The sequence below is a fragment of the Chenopodium quinoa genome, unplaced genomic scaffold, assembly GCF_001683475.1.
Source record: "Chenopodium quinoa cultivar QQ74 unplaced genomic scaffold, ASM168347v1, whole genome shotgun sequence".
NCBI classification, from domain to species: domain Eukaryota; kingdom Viridiplantae; phylum Streptophyta; class Magnoliopsida; order Caryophyllales; family Amaranthaceae; genus Chenopodium; species Chenopodium quinoa.
The window spans coordinates 324348-345397 of NW_018744790.1; the positions used below are offsets into that span (position 1 = coordinate 324348).

Here is a 21050-nt window from a genome sequence, read left to right on the forward strand (position 1 = left end):
TTACTAATTTTTAACCTAGTTAAAGTGTTAATTGTTTCTTAAAACGCTATCGCTGAACAAAATGGTTGCCTAAAATTATTTTGATCAGAAGGGAGCAATTCTTATACAAGTAAAATCTTCACTGTCACTATTAATGTCAAATTTCTGTTATAATAAACTTGCGGCATTCTATGTCTATACCCTACAAAAACAGGTGAGAAAAATCCTACTGAAACTGCGCATATTGCAAAACTGGAACTTCCTCGCACAAAATTCAGAATATTGAAGACCAACCACCAAGAGAGAAGACTCAAGAGACCATGTTTCAACAAACATCATAAAAAGCTAGTTATGGTCTAAAACCTGTAATAAATATATAATCCCATTCGTAAACCAATACATAGAGCTAATTGTGTCAAAACTCGAAAAATCAAAGAATCAAATTACATCCGAAAAAGGAGAAAATCAAAGATCAAAGGGTGATAGAAGACTATTGTACAAGTAAAAACACAGTAAATATAACTGCAATTCTATAAATTTCAAAAATTACTGCATTTGCAAGATTTTATACAAGCACTTTAATTACACACCAACTTTACAAGGATTCTTGATTTCTTGTTCAATGATATCAAGAGACTAAGCACGTACACAATGCCACCAACCTCTACATTTCGTTTTTCAAAGGTATAAAAAAATAAACTGTGAACTGAAAAAAATGCCAGCCATAACATTTAAACTAAACAAGAGAAAGGTTGAAAATTGTATTGTTTACCATGCAGTATAGCAGGAGAAAGTCCATTATGTAGAATTCTCTGATTCGGCATCATGTTTGTGATTGGCAACTTGTGATGAAGGTGAATGATGTTCCATCTCTTTGCGAGATGTTTCCCACAGTTGTTGTTCTAATCCAAGTTTCCTTAACTCAATCAAACCACGTTCAACTGACACACAAGTATTCACGTCAAGACACTTTCAAAAGTTTTGGGTAAAAAGATAATAAGATATTCCAAAAAGAGTGGCAAATTTGAGACAAACTGTTTTTAACAATATTATCTAACCTAAAATGCATACAATTGACCACTAGTGTTATATGAAGAGTGCAAAGCCAAGCTAATAATAAATTAACTACATGTTCAAAATTATACGATATGTTGCTAAAGAGCATCAATAAATAACATACAATGTTGTCCATATCAGAATATATCTCAAGCACCTTCACATCATCATAAAACACTCTTTATTAGAACTTTTTCAAAATATCGATTTGCATTACAATCCTCAATTGTTTTCATGGAATACAGATCCAAAAACCCTAACTGGAATGACCAATTAAGCAAATGTAAATATATTACCAACCCACCATCAGTTTAATAATCATCAAATGGATCCAACTTTTAGATTTATGCTCAATTTGAGCAAGGCACGACTGATTAGACACAGTTAGCATGGCTTGGAGCCCACTTTTGCACTTTCATGTAAATGAGGACAATCATACTGATAATTAACACATACAAAGTTTTAGTTAAAAAGCAATGGGATACAGTGACTACAGTTAGGAAACAAGCTTCTACATAATTGTGACCAGAACTTGCCTTCCTTGGCAAAAACACCTTAATAGATCAAAAGTACCACTATTCACTATAAATCTGGATCAAAATGATCTTCAATGCAATATGACCACAGTAAATACATTTAGAAGATTGGTATAAGAGCAAATACCATCGACTGCATCCTGCAACGCTGGAGACTGACCGCTGCGGCTGGTCCATAATTGAAGTCTCTCTTCAGCAATGTCCTCCTCAACCTGGTGATCTCTTGCTCTTTTCCAGAAATACGTCATCCAGGCCTAGGGTTATAAAATAAATATGAAACCTTTTCAAGTCCCGAATCAATATCCAACTATAACTTACATTTACATGAGGCGGAAAGGGGGAATTGATTACCTCCCTGTTCTACCTATCCTCTCATCAGCATACGTAAAAAAAAGCCAATTAGTGCATTTTGTGCTTTATATAGTAACTATACTTGGACGAGCAAAGAAATTCTGACTTTCATTTACAAGACAGTCTCAGCTCGTTTCGTTATCCTGTCATCCTTATAGCTAGAGGTGGGAATTTGGTTGTTTGGATCGAGTCTATTTGGGTTGGGTCAATTTTGGGTAAGACACATTCAGATTGATTTCAGGTTCTAACCAGTTCATGACTGGTCCGGTCAGGTCATATTCAGTTCTTTTGCCAATATGCTTATTTATAATAGAATAATCATTACTAGGAAACATTGATTGTCGGTTTGATTGGGGTTGGGCAGAGTTGGATAAAATCAGGACAGAATCGGTTCAAGTGACTTGAGTAGAGTTCAGGTATTTCAGGTTGGGTAATCAGGTATAGAGCGGTTTTAATAGGTCTTGCTGTCTTGTTCCATAGATCCATGGCTTGTATGAGTAAAAAACATGGAGTTCCAACTCAATGCTAAACAGGCCCCAAACAATTTTACAATTAAGACCATCTTCCAATTCTAAAAGTTTCAGCCACAGTATTTTCTAGGCAATAGTTAGCCTTTAATTAAAGAACTATAGCAAGTTCTTTGTGATGCAGCACCTGTTTCTTGCTTATTTTACCCCCAACCCTACAGCTTATTCACCACCACACCTGCAGCATGATCAGTGTCACTGTATAGTAATTTAGTAGCAATAATACCTTGGCATCATTTAGTGAATCCTCGTTCCACAATGTTAGAGCCTTCTAGGCCATATTATAGAAGACAGACCAACTAATCCTCCCATGAAGGCCCATTATAAAACTTAGCAACCTTTTGTCACATTGGTATAACTTTAACTAGTTATAGCATTGATTTGCAAACGACAACTATTTACTATCTTAAACTTGCCAAAACTAGCAGATAACCGGCCCCATCTTCAAGAGCCAAGAATAAAGGTTTAAAAATTGTAAAACCAACATAAGGAAAAATTTCAAGTTCTTTCTTTCCTTTTCCTGCTACTTATTCTCTCTTTTTATCCTACACTGTCTTAAAGCAAACAGCTCTGGAAAAGGGAATTCATATTCACATTCTTCAATTCTCAAGTCAACAATAACAATCCCTACCTTCCCAACTATCTCTCATTCTTTACTCCAGCTCCCACAAATCAAATTACATAGCCATGGTCATCTAGGCAATCTATAATTCACAGTAGTCAAGCTGAAATTAAATTCAAACACATGGCAAGGTTCGATACCATTAACCCATATCTGAAAGGGAAGTGAAATGATAGAGATGAAGTGGCCCAAGTTGAATAAAGTAAAAAGTTCCACTGAATAAGGGGAGGGGATAGCAGGACAAAGTTTCCATAACAATTATCCACCCACTGTATTGCAAAATATGCTTGGAGGTTGTAACATCAGGTTGCAATTGGACATAAGGTCATTATCAATTAAATTACAATTTTAGGTACACATAAAGTTCACGGTGTTTTTTTTTTTTTTTTTTTTGTATAATAGCCTTGAGTACCAGTCTAAAACGACACTACTCAATATTGTATCATATAGTGCTATATTGAAGCATACCTCCTTGAAAAGCACATCATCTGTTTCCTCTTGACTCAATTCTGCAGTAACACAATTTTGGTAAAGTACATTAACACCAAGATATTAGATATTAAACAGTTTAAAAGTTAATTCACCACAATATAAACATGCACTATGCATAAACCAGAAATACTCAGGCTCAGATACATAAGTTTCCCGCAAAATAGGAAAGATATATAATATATTGACTTCTTTAACTCTTTGAGGGAATTTTCTTCTCATGTCTTAGTTACCTACACTGACTGTGAACAACAAAGGGTATGCAACAGAAGTTTTGACCTGTAAACCGACCAGATCATATAGATAACATCATTCAACTAACAATTGTTCCCCAGATTTTAAAGCAGTAAGATACAGCTTGTGTACCCATAATGTCTACAATAAACAGACGTTAAATGAAATATAAACAATTTATACCCATAATGTCTACAATAAACAAACATTAAATGCGATATAAACAATTTATACCCATAATGCCTACAATAAACAACATTGAATGCGATATAAACGATTTATATGAAGTCCATTACCAAATGACTCCATAAACTTGGGATCACCAGCCACTTTGAAATCTGGAAAATAAACATTAAATGAGGGAAGGTAAATGTGGGCTCTAAATCATCATAGTGATAAAATAAGGAACAAGAAAAACAGATTTAAGTTAGAAAAGCTTAAAGCTTATAGACATATCAGCCCAAAATAAGTCAAATAAGCAATACAATTTTACATTTGCATCTTAAACAATTCTCCATTCTTCATATTAATTGCTACAACCACCAAAAACAAACAAAAAGAAAGAAAATAGAGGAACGCTTCAAGTTGAAACTTAAGGTTTTTGCTGCTAGCCAATACAAGATACTAGCAGTTCTACAAATCTACAGAAAAGTATCGAGCAAACCTCGGACTAAATTTGGGCGTCTTTTTTGTGCCATTGCCAATGCAACTGCATCCTCTATCTGAAATGAGATGTAAATTTTGTAAAGGTCTAATAAAGAGAATTGCGAAAACCGACAATCTATTAAGCACGAATAACTTGACAAGTTGACATTGAAGAATAACCTTTAAGGAAGCCATTTCCCTTAAATCCATTTCTACTGAAAGCATAGTTTCAATGTTTCCCTCCCCAGTAAGATCACTGGTCTCTCTGCCAGACTTGCTCCCTTTACTTGAATCACTCTCACCTGCAACAAATAATGAGCTAAAACATTTGTTCGCTTAAAATTACAAACATATTTAATAGAAAAGAGAACTATCAACTAACCTCTATTCACAAAATCCTCCTTAGCCTTCTGTCCTGCAGATATGACAACTTCAAATGGAAGAGGAGCAAATCTAGACCAATGTTCATACTTGGACCCAGCTATATCGGCACAAATGCCTGCATGTAGCAACAAATAAAGAGATGTATCAGCACTAGATGCATAAGAATATCTTATTATTCAGCAACCACCAATCTTTCCAGAATAGTGATTCTTTAAACAGACGAAAGCGATTGCTGGCACAAAATTTTTGTACACAGCATTCTGCAACCTTTTCACAGAAAACCAACAGAAAAATGAATTCAAAAGCAGCCATAAGTGCAATTGTAAGCCTGAATTGCCCCCATGCTTCTAACAATATTAACTTATTAAGCTACTATCTCTTTATATAGAGGACACAAGAGGAATCATACCATACTGCACAGCCAAGCCCCAGTAACGAGCAAGCCAGCACCTTTTAAGAACAACTTCCTCCTACATGTCAGAGGAAGTTTGTCAGTTTCTATTCATCCTGTAAACATGTAATCAGCATAGATTTAAATGGTAAATTACAAACCATCTCTTCCTGGGTCAAAACCATTCTCTTAGTCATGGTACGCATCGCTTTTGCCTCAGACTCAGCTTCTTCAAGCTTTTCCATTGTTGCAGCAGCCTCCATTCTTAGGTTCTAACAACATCAACGATGATGATGATGATGATAATTTATTATAATACAAGTATAGCTCACACAAGCACTATACTTTAGAAAGTCCATTGCAAACTTTGCTAAGTAGATTTTACCTCAATTTCTGAATGCAAAGTCTCCATTTCTGCTTTGCCTTCCCTGCGTTGTTTTGCAGCTGCAAGGGCAGCCTACCAAACAGTTGAAGCTCAACTTATCAGAAAACTTCCTAAACAGATTTTTTTTTTTTATCAAACTAGTAGCAGATGTGCCAAGGAATGTATGTATTCAGTGGTAAAGCCTTAAAATTTATCTTTGAAAGTGCCATGAAGTGTGCATGTCTAACTAAAAGTTTTAGGAGCTTCCGCAGCCTTATGTGAGTCTCGCAAGAAATAGAAAGCAGAGAACCCTCAGAGTTTTAGCATCCATGGTTATTTTGCAATGCTTTCCCAGCCTAATAGCCTACCATTTATCATGACCCCAAGGCTTTTATAAAAATATCCATATGAGATGTATAAGTAGTTAGCACTCTTTTCTGTAAAATCCATTATTTATGCAAATTAATAAGGTTGCTTTCAATGTTATTAAAAACAAAATACAAGAATTTCAAGCCCTGCTTCAATGGCAAATTTTGGTAAGTGAGAAAACTAAAATATTAACACGATAAGAGCCTATACACACCTCTCTTTGACGTAGTGCTGCTTCCTTCCTGTAAAGAATCACAATGAGTTCATGCAACACAATCATTGTAGCTGAGAGGTTAATATCAGGAATAAAGTTACCTGCTCAACATTTTAGCTTCCAGAGATAAACCTTCTCCCATCGATGCAACCTGTCAGTAGTCAGTACGAAAAATTTAAGATGTTATCGGACACGTAATCTCATTCAAAACATGTTAATATATACTTCATGAACAAGCTAAAATCTAAAGCACAAAAGTCTAAATACATAAAGATAGAAGCAAACATATAAACTTCACAAAACATCAAGATAGAAATTCCCAATAAGAGATGGAATTATTGCATTTGCAGCTGTGATGTTGAACAATATTAGTTATTTATGATGATATTTGCCCAAGTGATACCCAAGATAGGAATATATTCCCACAGGTTAGATTTACATACTTACACTTTAAACAACTTATAGGGTGTAGAAATCAAGTTCAGTGAAGACTACATTTTTAGACTCCATCTTGTCAAAGTAAGAGCTGCAAACAGAAGAATTATACCTAGCCAAGGATACAGACCTGTCTTTCAAGTTCTCTTGCTCTGGCCTCGGATTCTTCACGTTTTCTCTCGGCTTCTCGAAGCTGTAATAGGTATAAAGATTCTTACATTCGAGACCAACCTAAGGCACTTAACTATTTTCTTTCAAAGGGCAGGATATATACCTGTTCAAGAACATTTTCATTCTCTTGTTGTAGCATATCCAACTGCAGTAAGAGAACATATCATCTTAGAGAGCATGTTTATGCCATTACACTTCATAACAGTTATGGATACTGCACATGTCAATTGTCAATAGACTAATAAAAGAGCTTAATGAAACATCATTGCAAGTTTCACATACTTCATCGAGAAGAGCAGCATCCTCTGGTCCGCTTCCTGAATCTCTCAATTTGAGATGACCAAAATCTGGAAACCTAGTTATTTCACAGACAATTTTTTTAGCAATCTTTTTGGGGGGAAATTATAAAGCAGACAATTTAACGTCTTTTCTACAAACAAGGTAGGGAGCAACCACTACCATGCAGTATCATATACCACTTATAATGGGATCTAGGAGGTCTATATATGCACAGTTGTACCAGCTACTCCAATAGGCCAAAATATAAGGTTTAAAATTTTAAAAAACATACAGAGAGAGGATAATAAAGAGACAAACAATAGGCTTATAAACTAGGTAGCACTGAAACAGCCCATTTTGGAAATGGGGAAGCTGTGATTCTACAATTTAATAGATATTTATAAAATTGTACGTATTTTATTATTTCCTACAAATATAAATTTGATAATTGAAATTTTATTTTTATCAAAAAGTTTTTTTTTTCAATTTATTTTTTTTAACAATATTTTTCTACAAACTTATTAGAACAAGTATGAGGCTATTAGCAAACAAATACCCTTTCAAACAAAAAAAAAAGAAAATAGTGAAGCTAGTTAAAAAAAAAAATTAAGCCAAGTAAATAACAAGAAGCCCACTTTATTTATGACATCCCAATATATCTCCTTGATAAACGAATGCGGCAAATCAAGTGGCATAAGTGTATTATCTGGTGAGTTGCCAAACATTGATCATTGATACTTGGTTGTTAATTTTATTCAAAAATGCCAAGAAAGGAGAAAGTAGTGGGCCTCACATAGTCACATGTATGAGTAGTTTGTTGATTTCATTACAAAAATGCCACTTTGTTAGTACTCCATGCTTATCAGGGAAATAAACTTGGAATTTCCCCACATTATCAGCCCATGATATGCATCCCACTACGTCACAAATATTAATACAAATTTCATGTACAGCCGCAAAAAGGGAGACACATATAGCTCATAAGCAGTGTGTAATAAGGCAGCAATTAGGGTACAGCGCTTTTTTATGGCTCCAGGCGAGGTGCATTCAAAGAGGTGCACCTCAGTATATTTATGTTGTATGCCTCAATTCAAAGAGGTGCACCTAGGCGCAACAGGACATTATCACTCTATGAGCCTTGAGCCATTTTATACATTGCTCATGAGCAAGGAGACAACCACAAGAAGACAAAGAAGGTGGAAATTGACACGCCAGGAAACCTTTTCAGCACACATATCAAAAAAAAAAAAAAAAAACATAAATTTTGGCAGGCTGAAGGGGCAATGGAAACGTTTCCAAATTTACTGAACCCAGATCTGAAAGATTTCGGTCGCATATCTCGGCGTTTCTGGCTGTTTTTCATATCTGAAATGGCGAAAATTTACTCTCCACTCCTCAGCCACTTCCGTGCTTCATAGCTCATAAACGAGTCACTGTTTTGGAATGAATTCAAGAAAATTGGGACAGTGGTCATATTGGCAATGATGACTTCCAACTTTTGCTTCCCATGTACACACATTCTATAGGTTGAGAAAATGCTAGAATAAAATCTATAACTAATACAAGAATGCCTTATGGAAACTGAAACCAATATGCATCAAACTCAAAAACAGGTTGTTTGGCCTCTATATTTTGAATTTGTCTCTAGGTTAAAGTCTTATCTTTCAGGCAGCTTATAAGTATGAGGCAGAATAAATGTTTCATACCTGCTTTCACAGGTGAAAGGTTAGAATTGAAGTATTAGGGAAAGTGGAAATGCCATGACTAAAACTTTAAGAGACAATTGGCAAGAATGAGAGCTCCAAACTTTCTACCCACCAATTTATAACCTCCACATCCATCATCAATAAATGACCATCAATACCAACATGCAGAAATGGTATGGGAAGCGGGAAGGCCATTCCACAATTCTGGTGCACCAAATACAGGACCATTTTTTTTTACACTCTTTACTTAGGCAGACGCAGAAAAGATTAATCCACCGTCCCCTTGACCAAGAAAAAAGAGTGCTAGGACTTAGGAAGCATTTTCTTGAGGAGAGGGGGTCAGGTATATGTATAAGCCTTAAGTCAGGCTTCTTATCTCAAAAGAGAGTCCAACCCATCACAACAGCCAAATACCTTGAGAATTGGGGTGGAGGGAGATAGAGGAGGGGGGACCACAAGTTCACAACAGCCGAGTACGTAGAGAGTTGGGGTGGGGAGAGAAGGGGAGGGGGGGGGGCAGACAAGAGAATTCTACCTCAAGATGCCCCTAGTAAGACTTGATCCCATGAAGATCAAGTCTTACCAAAATTAACCAACCCAGAGGGAAAAAAATGACTCCGATAGTCAGCATGGTGACAGAAATCATTTTGTTCAAATGAGACAATGGCAATTTCAAACCCTTACATCTGAGACTTCAGTCATAACCTTTATTTGAAGTTAAAATACTTCTATTCCATGGCTTCCCTCTCTCTATGCAGCACTTCCACATCAGTCACCACCGCATTTTAAAGTCATCAAGGTACGTGATTGTTCTTATGAAATAAATAAGCCCAAAGCTTCATGTCCCATCCTATGACACACTAAGGGTTCATTTACTTCACAAAATTTTCATTCTTCTGAACTTACTAAAATTTACAAGACATTATTTTGAACTTAGTGAACTCTATTGTCTCAACTCTCAAAATAGGCTCCCTCTCTTAGGTAGCATAGGGGATTGAAAGGGAAAAGTATATAGCCTTAGCCCTACTAATAGAAACAAATTGCATCCTAAAACCCAAGATTTGAAATAAAATTGACTTCGCAAAATATACAATGAACAAGAAGTTTATTGAACCATTATTATTCCATCCACCATAAACAAAAGCAGGAAATATAGTTAATAATGACTTTCAAATCCACTAATTAACAATCAAAGAGTATATTGGAGTGATCAGCTAACCTTCTCCAACAATTGCAACCTAGCAATATAGACTATAGGTGATGTACGAAATAGATCCTCTATGTACATGTCATGAATTCTTGACACTAATTCAAAATTAAACAAATGACAGAACTGTCAGCACAAAGCTTCCTAGAAGATTCCTCATAAATTATTTTTAAAAAAATGTTGGGTATGTGCTCCTTGCTTCAAGAGCTTTTACATGGGGGCTTTCATTGTCAAATATTCAGCATGGCAGGGAAAATAATTTACAACTCTCAGGGCTTTTTAATATTATAGACTTCATACTTGATACTTTGTATATCATAAAAGACTGTTTGTCTGGGCCTTAGTATCACATATGGAGTACTAATCAAAGTAGATATTACTGTAAAACATTAAACATAAAGCTCTTTTACCTTTTGTCTGATGATCTTGTCTTGGAAGTGGGAAGTTCTACCGGTTGTATCGCAGCAGGGGTTTTAATCCCCACTTTAGAAGGTTGTGTCGCTGCAGGCTGTCGAGTTGGCCTTCCAGCTGACGTTGAACGTACAGAATGAGCGTTGTGATCGACATAGTTCCTACCTAACTAATTCAGCCATACAAAAACATCTAATCAGTCCCCTAATTAATTCAATCACCTCACAACAAACCACCTGCATTGAACCACATCTCAATTCACCACCACAGTTGGAAATATTATCACATAACTCTACATGATGTCAAATGCCTTCATACACTCTTCAACACTCAATTTCTTACTCCAATTCACTCAACTAAGAGCAATAAATAACTTAAGTAGCTTGTTCGAGCATTCTACTATATAACTCCAATTCTCAGATCCTAATTTCCAATCAAACAGGCAATTCAACTGATTAAAAACCACTACAGAAGTAAAACATAAAAACAACTACTCATACTCCAGCACAATTGGTAAAGTCTCCGCAACTATAACCATTACCTAGAATCAAATCCCGTCTACATCACTTGATTCATTTCCATTCCAACACTGACATAAAAATACAAAACACGGGTTCAATCAAAGCAAAATAAAGTTAAAACAACTCCTACTCATTAGCTCAGTTGAGTAAAGTCTCGGCGACAATAACCAATACCTAGAATCAAATCCCGTCTACATCACGAACATAAAAATACAAAACACGGGTTCGACCAAAGAAAAATAGAGTTACCGCAGGAGACGGAGCACGATTACTAGGCCGGGAAAACCCATTAGTAGAATTCTTCGAAGGCGGAACCAAAGACGGCGGAGGACCAAACCGTAACCCAAGATCAACATCACCGTCATCGTTATCATCATCATCATCGGTAGCAGTTTGAGTAGCCATAACCTGCGCTAATCGGCGAGCAGCGGCTTTAGCGGCAACATTCTGAGTTCGTTTAACAGTCGAGTAACCGCTTCCGAGGCGTGAGCTAGGGTGTGCCGGAGACATCGCCGGCGACAACGAGTCGGTGCTGCTTGAGTTTGTCGAGTTGCTGCTCCACTGTCGGGTGTACACCGGACTCAACGCTCGTCTCCGATCCATTACTTTCTCTCTCTAGAATGAATCGATCAATGGAGGATGAATTGAATTGAATTGAATTGAAGTTTACTGTGAAGAAATTGAGTTGAAATTGAGGTTTGAAATTGAATTGAAAATGGAGGAGAGAGGATTTAGGGTTGAGTGGAGAAGTAGATCTTTGGAAATTGCGGGAAAATCTGGAGGAGAGAGAAAGTGAGGGCGGCGTGGAGGAGAGAGAAAATTGCCGGAAGAAGAGAATTCCGGTGGAATTAGATGCGTGTGTTGTGTTTTTATAAAATGGGTGAAAATTAAAGTTTTAGATTTTTGGCCGAAGAACACGAGAACGAGCTTTGTGTGTATGTGTGTGTTGTGATTTGATGTGACGTGTATTGTGGCCAAAGACCATGTCGACTACTCCGTATTTTAGTTTGTATTTTTACTACGTTCTCACGAGGATAATTTTGTCAATCTGTACGAGCGCTGGATACTCCAATTGTGCAGAAAATCATGCGTGGACTTGGTTCACAATAATGTTATTGTAAATCTAAGTTTAATTCACACGTAATTGACATTATATTCAATAAATTGACTTTTATTTTTAGCATAGTACTTATTTTTAACATAGTAACCTTTTTTAAAAATCTGAGTGAGCATAATGTTATTATGAACTTAGAATAGACATTATGTTGAATAGTGACCTAATTTTAACATAGTGATCTTTATTATTCATATTATATTAAAATTTCATTAAAAAAATTAACCTTTTTTAGCTTTTATAATGTCATACTAACTTTTATTTCAACATAATAACCTTTATTTTAATATAGTGACCTATTTTTTTTTATTAATCTAATGTTAATGATCCACAATAAATTAATGTGAACCAAGTCCATTTAAAAATTTGTACCAATTGTGAAATCAAGAAACGAGAGAAAGAGTGTATTTGATAATATGTTCGATTTGACAAGGTAATGCTCAAATGTCTTTTATTTAGTTGATGACTCCTTTATATAGAGTAGTAGCTTTCGCTATAAATACTTTGGTGTTAACGAGGTTGAACGTAGATACCTTGATAAGTGCTTCACTACTATTTCACATGATAACACTACTATTTCACATGATAATTCCTATTGCTACTGGCACTATAACTTGTGAACTGTTCATGTAAGATAGTTGAAAATTATAGCCTTATTTGATAAATAACTTTTGCTTGGTCTTTTGGTTAGTTTTTGGCTTTTAGTTTTTCATCTCAATCAAACACCTAGAAAAGGTTTGGTAAATGACTTTTTTGTTAGCTAAAAAGTCTGTTTTGCCGCCAAAAATTTAAGGATTTTGTTATACATAACCCTAAAGGATATGCATAAGAATCAACAATTTCATATCGTTAATTCTAATTTTTCTTGTTCCAATAAAATCTTATAGTATTAATAATGCAGAATTAATTCACTCAAAAAATGTAATTAATACCTTTCATACCTACACAATTAATTACCATGAAAATGCATTTATAAACCAATTAAAGCTATTTTTTTTTTCGGGATTAAAAACTATTGTATTTTATTTAATTATTTAAGCACTAACAATCTAGCATCATACGAAAATAGAAAATTATATATACTCTAAAAAAAATAGTTATATGAAAATCCAAAATAAACACCGTACAAATCGATCTTTGACTAACATTTTTCCAAGAAACAACATATAGCAACCAAACCATCTATTAAACCAAGGACTCCAATCAAACCATCTACTAAACCCCTCATGAAGAGTTTGAATTCCAAGTGGACAATACTGCAATAATATATTAGTGTGCTGCTAAGATTATTTTTTTATAAATATTGTCTATACATCGTGATCGCCTGATTCCGTTTATTAGAAGTTAAAGTTAGTTGATTATCATTTTCAAGCTTTAATTTGTATTCTACGTATTCCCATCCGAACAAAATTACTAATTCTATGCCTATCCAATCATCATTGGTTCAAAATATTTCATTCTTATAGGTCGGATAAAGGTATATTACTAGAAGATGATGATGATATTGATTTTTATTTTTATTTTCTTTTATTGTTGATAAAAATGCAATTTAATTTGTTTAGGTAGGTGGAAAGAGGAGAGGGAATAGAGGTAGCGAAAGAGATTAAATAAATTTCTACGGGAGTACTAGTTTTGAAGGTTGAAGTTCATTTTTGAGAAGGCTACCATAATAAATAGGATTCTTTCGTGTTATTAAGGTGGCTAAGGTACGCGATGCGCACGTCATAGCTATCCATTTTCGTGAAGTTCTTTCGATTTAGCCTTATGTCATAACTTTAGTTGTTGTTATGGTAAAGGTAAATGAGAGAAATTATATAGCTAAATATTTTAGAAGTATAAATGGAACAATTTCCCTAAAAAAATTTCAAACATAAATTTATTCCCTATATGCATGCATCGGTTTAAAAAGTTATTCCTACAATGTTGTCCACGCAGGATTGGTTAACGCTTCGTATTTTTTTCTAGTTAAACATAGAACCGCTAATGGCCTGGTGATAGTGGTTTTATAAATTAGAACCGCTAATACCGTTAGCGGTTCTAATAATTATATAACATCACACTATAATTTCTTTTCCACTTCCTTTTGTCTATTAGAACTGCTAACGGTGTTAACGGTTTTAATGTGTAGATCCACTATAACCGTAAGCGGTTCTAGGTTGGAAAAAAAAAAAAACCCCGAAGCTTTATCCAATCCTACGTGGATAACATCGTGGGAATAAGTTTTTAAACTGATGCATGTAGGGAATAAATTTACCTTTAAGCAATATTTAGGGAAATCATTTGTATAAATGTAATCACACTTATTCTTATGGTTTATGGTTTTTATTATTATTATTATTATTATTATTATTATTATTATTATTATTATTATTATATATATATATATATCATATAACTAATATATAAAGCTAAACTTTTAGCCAGGTCACGAGGCAGCGACACTTGGCATTCTAACTTTTCGCCAAGTGTCGCACCACGTTGGATATATTTAAATACACTTCATAAGATAAAAAAGTTAGTTTAGAATTCTATTATGAATCAAATTTGAATAGAATTTTAGGATAAAATTGTTAATTTAAAGTTTTATTTTCAATAAAATAAAATTTGAGTGTAGCGCCACGTTGTATAGATTTAAATTGACTTCATAAACAATCCGGGTATCGCACGGGGCACAAAACTAGTATATATATTAAAGCAATTAACATTAATGAAGGCAAATAAGTAAATAATATGGACAAGAGTTTACTCAAACTTTTTTAAAAGGTAGGGAATCAAAAGTAGTGATTAATATAAGAAGACTAACTTGCTATAGTATTGAGATTATTTTTTCAATTTTTCTTATTTCTTTTCTATATTATATCTTTACAAAAATATGCATTCTATCAACTCATATGCATAATGACATTTTCGTATTTATTATAACTATATAGTAAAAAACAATATATATCAATAATATAATACACTGGAAAGACTCTCCGTCATATAACAAATTGCTTTTGATTAGTATGCAATGTGAGAATAATTAAATTGATCTAATGATTTAGAACTAAATAAGCCGATATTTGGTTCACCTTATTATTGTTTAGCTAATCTGATTTGAACTTTTATTTTTGTTTATATCTAAATTTTTTTTTCTAATCGAGATTTGACTAGCATACCTATCCTTAATATGATCTTATATGTATGTTTACTTTAATAACCTTAGGAAATGGTCATTTTTATAATTCCATGGGATCCATGCCAATTAACAATGGCAAACATATAGATGCATGCAATGTAACTTGCAACCTAAGTGAGTATATTATTACCACTTACCAGCCAAGTATTAAAGTTTATACTCCCTTCGTGTTTTTTAAGGATTACACTTTTACTGCCATATAGTTTTAGGCAATTAATTGACTTAAATAAAATAAGAGGTAAGTGGGGTAGTTGGAATATTAAAAAATTGTAAAATACAGATAGTGGGGTTAATATTTTATTGAAAAGTAATGAATATGAGAGGAAAGATATAATAAAAAAAAGTAGTTTTGGGTTTGGGTGGGGACCATGAGAGGAGAGAGATATAATATTTTAATGTAGTTTTTTGCCAAAAAAAAAAAAGTTTAACACTTACAAAAAAAAATACGACCGTAAATGAAAAGTATAACACTTTAAAAAAACCCAAATGTATCTCAAACACACAAATGTATCTTAATGGTTGGGACGAGCCTGAAAATGAAAAACTGACCAACTATAATTCTTCTTATCCCACTTAATCCCATCCCTCCTACCAAAATGAAAAAGCTGGTCATCTATTCTAAGTTTCTAATTTAATCACCTATACTTCAATTCAAACCATATATATTAGACGAGGTCAAAATGGGATCGGATGTAAGCTAAGCTAGGCATGCTGTAAGTGCGTTCAAGTACAACTATTGAACTATACATACCATAGACGGAGGGTCGAATTGCAAGCCAAGATCCCAGTCGTCGTCGTTGTCGTTGTCGTAAACAACATCATATGTTGGAGTCGGATTATTAGCAATAACCTGAGCCAAACGCCTTTGAGCATCTGACTTTTCAGCACCATTTCGACGAGTTCGTTTCGAGGTGGCAAAGCCCGAGCCAGTACGACGATGTCCTGGCATCACCATCACCGACGAACGTATCTCTTGATCACTGCCAATAGAACTCATTATTATCGTGAACAATCGTATGACATGGAGATGGAGTTATATAATATATACAAAAAATATAATACAAGAATTAATAATTAGCTAGACTTATTTAGAAGCAAAGGTACAATTAAAAAGTGATCATCGGTTTCGTGCAAATTTATACTTGTTAACATGGAGCTGCTAATTAAGAATAGGTAATTAAGAATTGGTCGCCAAGTTGACTGGGTTTGGTTGTAAATTATATGCTAACATTTGTCTTATTTTTCAAGCTTAAATTGGTCAATGTTCATATTGACTGCGCGCTTCAACGTGATTAGTATTCTATGTACATGAAAAATGGCTAGGTACCTAAAATATACTCCTAGTTGTTGGTGTTAGGCCTTGTCTACTTCATCTTATTTTTATTTATTTCAGAAAAAAAAAAAAGTTCAAATCAGAAAAAATAAGTTCAAATCGGAAAAATAAATCTAGACCAAATCATTTTGTGTGCAATTTTTCATCGCTAAATATCTTTAATTTTATAATAAAAAAAATTATAAAAACTACATATTAATAAATACACATTATTACGAATATAACAAGATCACACTTGATATATTTTTACCTTACAGATTATCGTCACTTAAGACCAAAGATTGGTCAAATCAGAACAAATCTGACCAGACCAGACAAAATCAAATCAGACCAGACCAGATCAAATCAGATAAGTAAAAATCAGGTGGACTAAACGAGCCTTAGTCTCCGTTCTTTTCACTTTAAATTACTCCCTCTGTGCTTAAGTAAATGAAACATTGAGTATTATTAGTAAAATTAAATTAATTTTAGTTCAATAAAAGTAAGTCCAGTTCGAAAATATTAAGTTTAATTCAGTTTAAATAATTTTGAATTCATAAAAATCAGTAATTTTGAAGAACAAATATAATAGAATATTGTTAGTAAAATAATTTCACTTCAATAAAAACAATTTCAATTTAGTGAAAAATAATTTAATTTGAGAAAACTTAATTAAAATTAAAGTTAAAATAATTTAATTTAATAAGAATGCACCTTACTTGGAATTGAATATGATATATGAAAACTAAATTATTCACATAATACCCTTGACTTTCATTTGTGATTATTTTGTAAAAATATTGAATTCTTCTTCACTTAGTGTATTATACTTGTAAATATATTGAATTCTTATAGTTTTTAGTAAATGACATTTAAAGGTATAATTGTTTAAAGTTGTGCACTGGTATTTGAGAAGCGTGAAAGCAAGTCTAATATTACACCTTGTGTTTTAAAAAAAGAGAAATAACAACTAATATTTTTATATAAAAAAAAAAAAAACTAATTACAAAAAAAACAACTAATAATTTTTCATAAAAATAATCCATATTATATATACAAAGTATTCACCAAAGTAATGCATTATTAGAGTAGTCCTTTTCAATATATAGTTAGTGTAAGAACTTATAGAAACATTTCTTTCCAAAAAAAAAAGAACTTTTAGAAACATATTGATTAATAATTAATTTAATCATAATAATTAGTGTTTTTTTTTATAAAGAAAAGTGGAGCCTTATTATACATTGATAGTAATTTATCCATCAAACCGTACAAGAAAACATTATTTGGAGTGTGATTAACCCAAACTTGTTCAACACTAGAGGGCTTAACCTTATCGAGATGATGAGCTACACTATTACCATCTCTTCTTACATGACGGAATAAAATTAAAAGAATAATTAATACTAAGAAAATGTTTAGTTTTCTGTTAGAAAAAGAACATGTTTGGTAAGAGTGTTGGAAATATATTTAATTAACCGTTACTGCTATCATGTGTTTGGTTCGAAGGCTTGAGTATGTAACAATTACCATTACCTAAGGATAATGATTTCACCTATTTGTATTGTTACCTCTCTAAAACCCAATGTAACACTAATCCTTACCCTCCCCATACAAAGAAAAGAGAGTTAGGATTAAAAGATTCTCCTTTCTATGGTTAAACCAAACAAATGAAAAGGTAAGTGTCATGTTACGTTAAATGATTTCTTTCTTCAATTCTCCATTTCTATTATTCGCACAAAATGCTTCGTGAGAACATCTTCGTTCTAACGATAAAAAAGGTTATTGTGGAGCATCTCCTCGCTTATATAGTTGGAAATTAAAATACAGTCTTATAACTTGTTGGAGAGATAAGCAATCTAACGATCTTTTGTAGCCGAGAGGATGTTTTCCTTCTAATTAATTTAATGATTGTATTTGAAAACTTGATAACCTTGGCGATCTTGCATAGTTTTTTCCCAATGATGAAACAATTTCACGACAATCCATTCGATTTACTATCACAAATTTAAAACTAAGAAATTTGTCCATTAAATTGTCTTTCAATTCGATAAAGGTTGAAAAACCCTTGTCTTTCAAAGCCTGTCTTTCTAGAGAAAAAGGTCATCTCATAAGTTTTAATTTCAATGGTTAAAATTGATGGAAACCCCTTCAAAAATTGACAATGGAGGCTAGGATTTAGGAAGAAAGGAAGGAGGAGAGAGGACAACATAATTTCAAGCTAAGGAGAGCACCATCTATCTTCTTCTTCTTCTTTTGTGTGTGTGTGTGTGTGTGTGTGTGTGATGCAATGTTTTTTTTCAAGATCAACATAGATTAAAGATCAACATGGATTAATTCTTGTATTAATATAGCAGACATTCACAGTTTGGCAGGTTTCGAATCAGCAGATTAATTTTAGCAAATCTTTTGTCAAATTTAGCCCGTCAGTGTCCCCGGAGTTAGCAGAATCCTTTAAGGATATCCTAAGGGTCCCGGTAGTGTTGACACGAAAATTTTGTTAATTTTTAGGTGTCGAAATTATGTAAATAAACGGATAATATAAAAAAATTTGAGCTATTTTCTTCAGATGCTCTTAGAATATTTGATAATTATCTTGTTTATGACTCTACGACTCTCTATATAAAGGGGTTGTTCTTAGGGTTTTAATATAATTATGCTCAGATAGAATAAGTCACAAAGATCTCATCTCCTCCTTACTACCAAACATTGTAGGTATACAATATTGATTAAGTCGACAAGGCCCCGTACTATAAACACATCAAAACTCTATCCCTTTAGAGAGAGGAATTAAGAGATATACGGTAATTATAACCTACAAATTATCAATGAAATTATTGTTTCCATAAATTTTTATCCCCTCTTTATTTGTATTTTACAGATTTGAATTTTTATGGTAAACAAAGAGTATTGAAAAAAATTTATTAGGAGTCTCAATAGAATTTATGGGGAACAAATAAAGTTGCAATATTTCATCTACCTTGTTGATGAACAAGTTATACAGAAAGTTATCTCTTTAATTTGGGTGCAATGCAATCTATCTGAAAACACAAAATTAATCCTTATCAATTATATATGTTCTTTTGGGTATTTCTTTTCATGTTATGAAATACTTCAAATTGCCATTGGTAATTGCGAATAAGCTAGATTCACTTATCACCAGGTGTGCAAAGAGTGGTGATAATGGAATACATTGGGTTAACAGACAAACGATATAGCTATCTAAAAGTATAGAAGGCCTAACTAGGTATCCGATGTGTAAATGTGTATAATGACGCTTTTCTATCTAAATAGGTTCAAAGGATGCATACTAACCCACAACTTATGGCGTCAAGGGTTTACAATGCAAATTTCACTTGCCTATTGTGCACGGGGAATACACTAGGAAGAAACTCCGATCCCTACTTTTTCTTGGGTGCGGAAGAGTATTCATAACTTTTCTCTCAAAATGAGTAGAGGATTTGCTTGCAAAATTGTGTCTAGTAAGGGTATTTTAGCCCTTAGTTTGAATTGTGTTCATGAATTACTTCGTGTGATTAGTCTAATCAAAGCCTTCGACAAAAGTGCAAAGTGGACAATTTTTAATCTTATTCAACATAGATCTTACACCTAAGATGTAGGAACGTACTATTTGGGAGCATGAATAGGACAGTGGACAAAAGATCTTAATCACAATAGATTTGCCGCAACATACATGTTGAAATGGTTTTCTCTATTGGCCTCAACACTCTTCAAGAAGGTATACATTTAAGTCTAAGTCTAGTTATGCTTTTCTAGCAGATTCAAATGGAAGCATGGAAGCATCACATACAAAAGAAAGCCTTTGATGTTTATGAAATCATATGACATTTGAAAATCCCACCAAAATGACATCTTTAAGTGAAAATTAGCTATTAATGGTATTCCAATTAAAGCAAACCTCCTAACTAGAGGTTTGAATGTTGATGGTTTGTGTGGTTATTGTGACGTGGGAATAGAAAAATGTTCATCATCATCCTTTTTTTTTTATTTTATTTTTTTTAAATTTGGATTGTTCTATACCTTGGTATGTTTGAGATAATTGTGGTAAACCAGATTGCAAAAAATAAATTAGGTATACTTCTTTGCAAGAGTAGTGGATACTATATCTTAATGTTTATAGTCAAGATGGTTTTTAGAAAACGTTAAACGTTGCTACGACGTGGTCTATTAGTCTATATGGACAAGAGGGTCTTTGAAGGGAAAAATGGTTATTTGAGGAGCTATATTTCAAATCTCAATCTTGCACTACAATATTTTCATGACTTCTTGAACCTAGATGTTTGAAAGCTCAGTGGGCACTTTAAGGGTATATGATGAGGATATTCACGTACCTCCTAATGGGTTCTTACAGGTTTCCTTAAGAGTGGAGAACCATTCCCTTCATTTTAGGACTACTCCTTTTATAGCTATAGTTGGTGTTGATGTCTCTTGGCACAAAGGTATTAACACTTATGGGACAGGTTTGACTGCGACTTCTTTTGAACAAGCGGGGGTTAATTCTAGAGTTGCGAAATCGGCTATTCATTCGAAAGGGTTT

At 33.5% G+C, this 21050-nt stretch overlaps 1 protein-coding gene across 2 annotated transcripts; it reads right to left on the reverse strand.

Annotated features, from left to right (window-relative positions):
• Positions 1–472: 472 nt before the first annotated feature.
• Positions 473–16272, reverse strand: LOC110703903 (coiled-coil domain-containing protein SCD2-like). 2 transcript variants are annotated; one of them, XM_021881698.1, is made up of 17 exons: positions 15935–16272; positions 10370–10539; positions 7050–7122; positions 6871–6912; positions 6727–6789; positions 6263–6312; positions 6162–6189; positions 5600–5671; positions 5376–5486; positions 5233–5293; positions 4822–4938; positions 4620–4741; positions 4459–4516; positions 4091–4132; positions 3540–3580; positions 1699–1825; positions 473–920 (listed from the first exon to the last, which is right to left on the reverse strand). In XM_021881698.1, the coding sequence occupies exons 1-17, from the start codon at positions 16178–16180 to the stop codon at positions 778–780; spliced, it is 1566 nt and encodes a 521-aa protein (XP_021737390.1). In that variant the 5' UTR covers positions 16181–16272; the 3' UTR covers positions 473–777. The 2 variants fall into 2 exon arrangements, with proteins under 2 accessions (XP_021737390.1, XP_021737389.1); XM_021881697.1 differs by lacking the exon at positions 15935–16272 and adding an exon at positions 11141–11818.
• Positions 16273–21050: the final 4778 nt, after the last annotated feature.